Below are 3,252 nucleotides of genomic sequence, written 5' to 3'. Positions count from 1 at the left end.
GGTCAGATTTTGGTCGGGTTAGCTTTTTTTTCAGTCCTAGGAACATCGATGATTTGGTTCATCTTCTTTTCGGTTACAAAGAAAGAAAGTGTTATTCACTCTTTTTTTTACATTACACATCCTTATTAATTTTTTTAATTTATTTAATTCCACGGTAAAAAATGAAGAGATATGTGTAAAAAATAAAAATAATATGTAGATAACACAACCCTATAAAGAATTACTGTGGTTGGTGTTGGGGTTGGATTCCTGCATATGATTGCATAATTTTGCATGCTATTCTTTCTGCATTAAGAATCAGAGAGAGAGAGAGAGAGAGAGAGAGAGAACAGTGAAACGTGATATTTTCTGTTTGATATATATATTCTTGTTTACTGATGATGGCGTGTACTGCTAGTTAAATATATAAACAAACGCAATTTGACAAGAAAAGCTTGAAAACACGAAGACCCCACGGGATTGGTTAGTGGAGATTGTACAAAATGAGTTACATATAAACAGTGCATCCCAATAGTTTACACTTCCTTGACATCATCGGACAGAAATTCTTTGTACAAGACATCTGTCGAATTTTATGTTAGTAACATGATGGTACATTAAGTTACCAATAACATTTCACAACTATTTTTGTATTTCGACAGTCTACCTTTCAGTAATGAACAAACTTCCTGTCCACAAAAGAACTGCATGATCAACAACTAGTTTTTGACCTGAAACACATACATACTGCAGTGCAACAGTAGTGTGGACAGAATCTAATGAAGGGTTGGGGACTAAATGGGGTCTTGTCAATTAATTTGAGATTTTGGTTTGAATCTTGGCAAACTCCAAGGTTTTCTTGCCTTGCAACTTGTTTGTTACATAGTGTTTACTGTATTCTCCATGATTGTATCTTCTATACTTGCATGGGTTGTTTTCTTCCACCAATTCTGCCATTGGTCCAAGCTCTATCTCATAGCTAGGAGCATAAAATGTCACAATTGAAAGCCTGTCTTTCTCCTTGTGTGTCACTGCTCTATGCTCCACACTCTTGTATTTCCCATTTGTAAGAACCTGCATTTCATTTTTCATGTTAGAAAACTAACCACAACCCAAATGCCACTTTTTAATAATCAATATCAAGCAAGAATTACGCGAGATTAGCTCATCAGACCGAAGGCGCAAAGCACCCACCCCTCAATTCCGAAAAAGAGGGTGCCAAGCCTTTCAGGAGCTTCCCGCTTGTCCCTAAATTACGAGACATTTTCCTATGCAACTATATTTTTACTCACTTCTATGGTGTCTCCAATGTTGATCACAAGTGCATTAGGAATGGGCTTAACAGGGACCCATCTGTCATCTTTGAGGATTTGAAGTCCCACTGAGTTGCCCTTCCCTTGCTGCAAAACTGTGAGGGCACTTCCATCTGAGTGTGGACTTAGTCCCAAAACTAGGTCAGGTCTTGAACATGGAGGGTAATAGTTCATCCTTAGGGCTTGCACAGCCTCCCCAAACATCTTCTCAAACACATCACCTTTCAATCCAAGGCTCATGGCTATGTATTTCAGCAGATTCTGGCACAGCTTCCTCACTTCCTTTGAATAGACCTCTACACTTTCACTTGAGTGGGGGAAAACAAAAGAAAGAAAAAGTTTTATACTTTAGATTTTAATAATAAGAAAAAGAAATACTTGGCTCTTCCCAGTAAATGGACACAGTTGACATGTGAATATAAATATTTTGCTATGGGTCTTAGAACCATTATTGTCATTCTAAAAAATTATTATTCACTCCAACTTTATAAAAACACAAAGCAAACTATTATGTGTAGATGAGTGCATGAAGAACTTTTTAGAGTGTTAATAACAGCTTTCTTGAGTTTTTGATGAATTATATATGTATATGTCAAACTGTGATTTGCATCAAAATCAATACACCTAAAAAAATAATATATTTTGAAGCATGGAAGAAACTTATACCTGAAATTTTCTGGGTTTGTTGGCCATAACATGGGGTTTCTTATAAAGTTTGGTACAACCCCAAGAGCAAACATATTGCACCAGTCCAATTTCTGGTCTTCTGATAAAACAAAAGCCTGGCCATATCCCTGAACAGTCCCAGGAGCCATCGCATACTTCTTTTTCTCCTCCAAAGGCAGCATAAAAAATTCCTTGGCCATCTTCTCTATGCTTTCGAGTATACTCAGATCAATCCCATGATTAACCACCTGTCATAAAATAGCCACAACAGACCAATAATTAGCTTCCATGACTTGCCATGTTTTTGTGATGCAAGCATTATTTCTACACTAATTCATCTAAATCGCGGAAATGAAGTATGAGAGATTCAAACTTTGGTGTAGAGAGGAGAACACATTACTTTAACCGACTTGGCTACACTCAGGTCTACATTATCATGTTTTCCATGCAAGTAAACAGAAAAAGAGAGTCGTGTGGAATTTTTACCTGGAAAAATCCCCAGTTCTCACAGGCATTTGCAAGCTTGGAAATCTCACTTTTGATTTCATCTTTGGTCCCTTTTGCAAGCTTTGAGAAATTGATGGTGGGAATGTCAGCGGAGCATGGCATGGGAGTGGCAAGTGCTGGCCTCTCAGTCATGTCCCTCACAAATCTCTCAGGAATAATAGAAGGCTTGGATTTTCTGAGTTCTTGGACATCGTCAATGTGACCAACCTTGATGGGATAAATCGGTACAGGGGCCATTGGGGAGGAAGCACAATTTCGAGGTAACAAACTAAGCAAATTCTCCTCTTGATTTTTTGGTTAGTTTGTATTTGGTAGCTCTCAAGTCTTGTAGAAACCTGTATTTATAGGGAGAGAAAATCATTGATGTTAGGCACTTTGTTTTGGTCTTTGTAACTTAGTGTTGTGTTGTTACATCAAACATTGGGTGTGTGAGCTTGTGGGGACCTAGATTCATGCACTTTCTAAAATTAAGTCATACATGTAGCCCCTTGGACTAAGGACCAATCAAATCATTGGCTGGTATTGCATAAATATTTCGGTGTCTGTCACACTGCTAAATGTTGTTCTTGATTTACTCTTCTATAACAGTATGCCGATATCTCTTTTTCTAAAAGGGGATCAGCCATGGCGAGTTGTCATTTTCAAGATCGTGAAAACTCACATAGACATTTTAACCTTCACTTTATCATCATCGTGCGATTCATTAGCGTTAGAAATTAAACTTATGACGTGCTGTATGTATTACTTTTAACAATGTGTAAGTATCTACTTATTACTACCATATCAT

The 3,252-nt window shown here is 37.4% G+C and overlaps 1 protein-coding gene across 1 annotated transcript; it reads right to left on the bottom strand.

Annotated features, from left to right (window-relative positions):
- Window positions 1–419: 419 nt before the first annotated feature.
- LBO1 (2-oxoglutarate (2OG) and Fe(II)-dependent oxygenase superfamily protein) lies at window positions 420–2,791 on the bottom strand. Its single transcript, XM_068476857.2, has 4 exons — window positions 2,445–2,791; window positions 1,959–2,206; window positions 1,272–1,599; window positions 420–1,053 (listed from the first exon to the last, which is right to left on the bottom strand). Exons 1-4 carry the CDS (start codon window positions 2,700–2,702, stop codon window positions 793–795), a joined length of 1,095 nt encoding a protein of 364 aa, XP_068332958.2. The 5' UTR covers window positions 2,703–2,791; the 3' UTR covers window positions 420–792.
- Window positions 2,792–3,252: the final 461 nt, after the last annotated feature.

Source organism: Pyrus communis, chromosome 13 (assembly GCF_041283825.1).
Source record: "Pyrus communis isolate YQ-2024b chromosome 13, ASM4128382v1, whole genome shotgun sequence".
In the NCBI taxonomy this organism is placed as follows: Eukaryota; Viridiplantae; Streptophyta; class Magnoliopsida; order Rosales; family Rosaceae; genus Pyrus; species Pyrus communis.
This window is presented reverse-complemented; position numbering and strand designations above follow the sequence as displayed.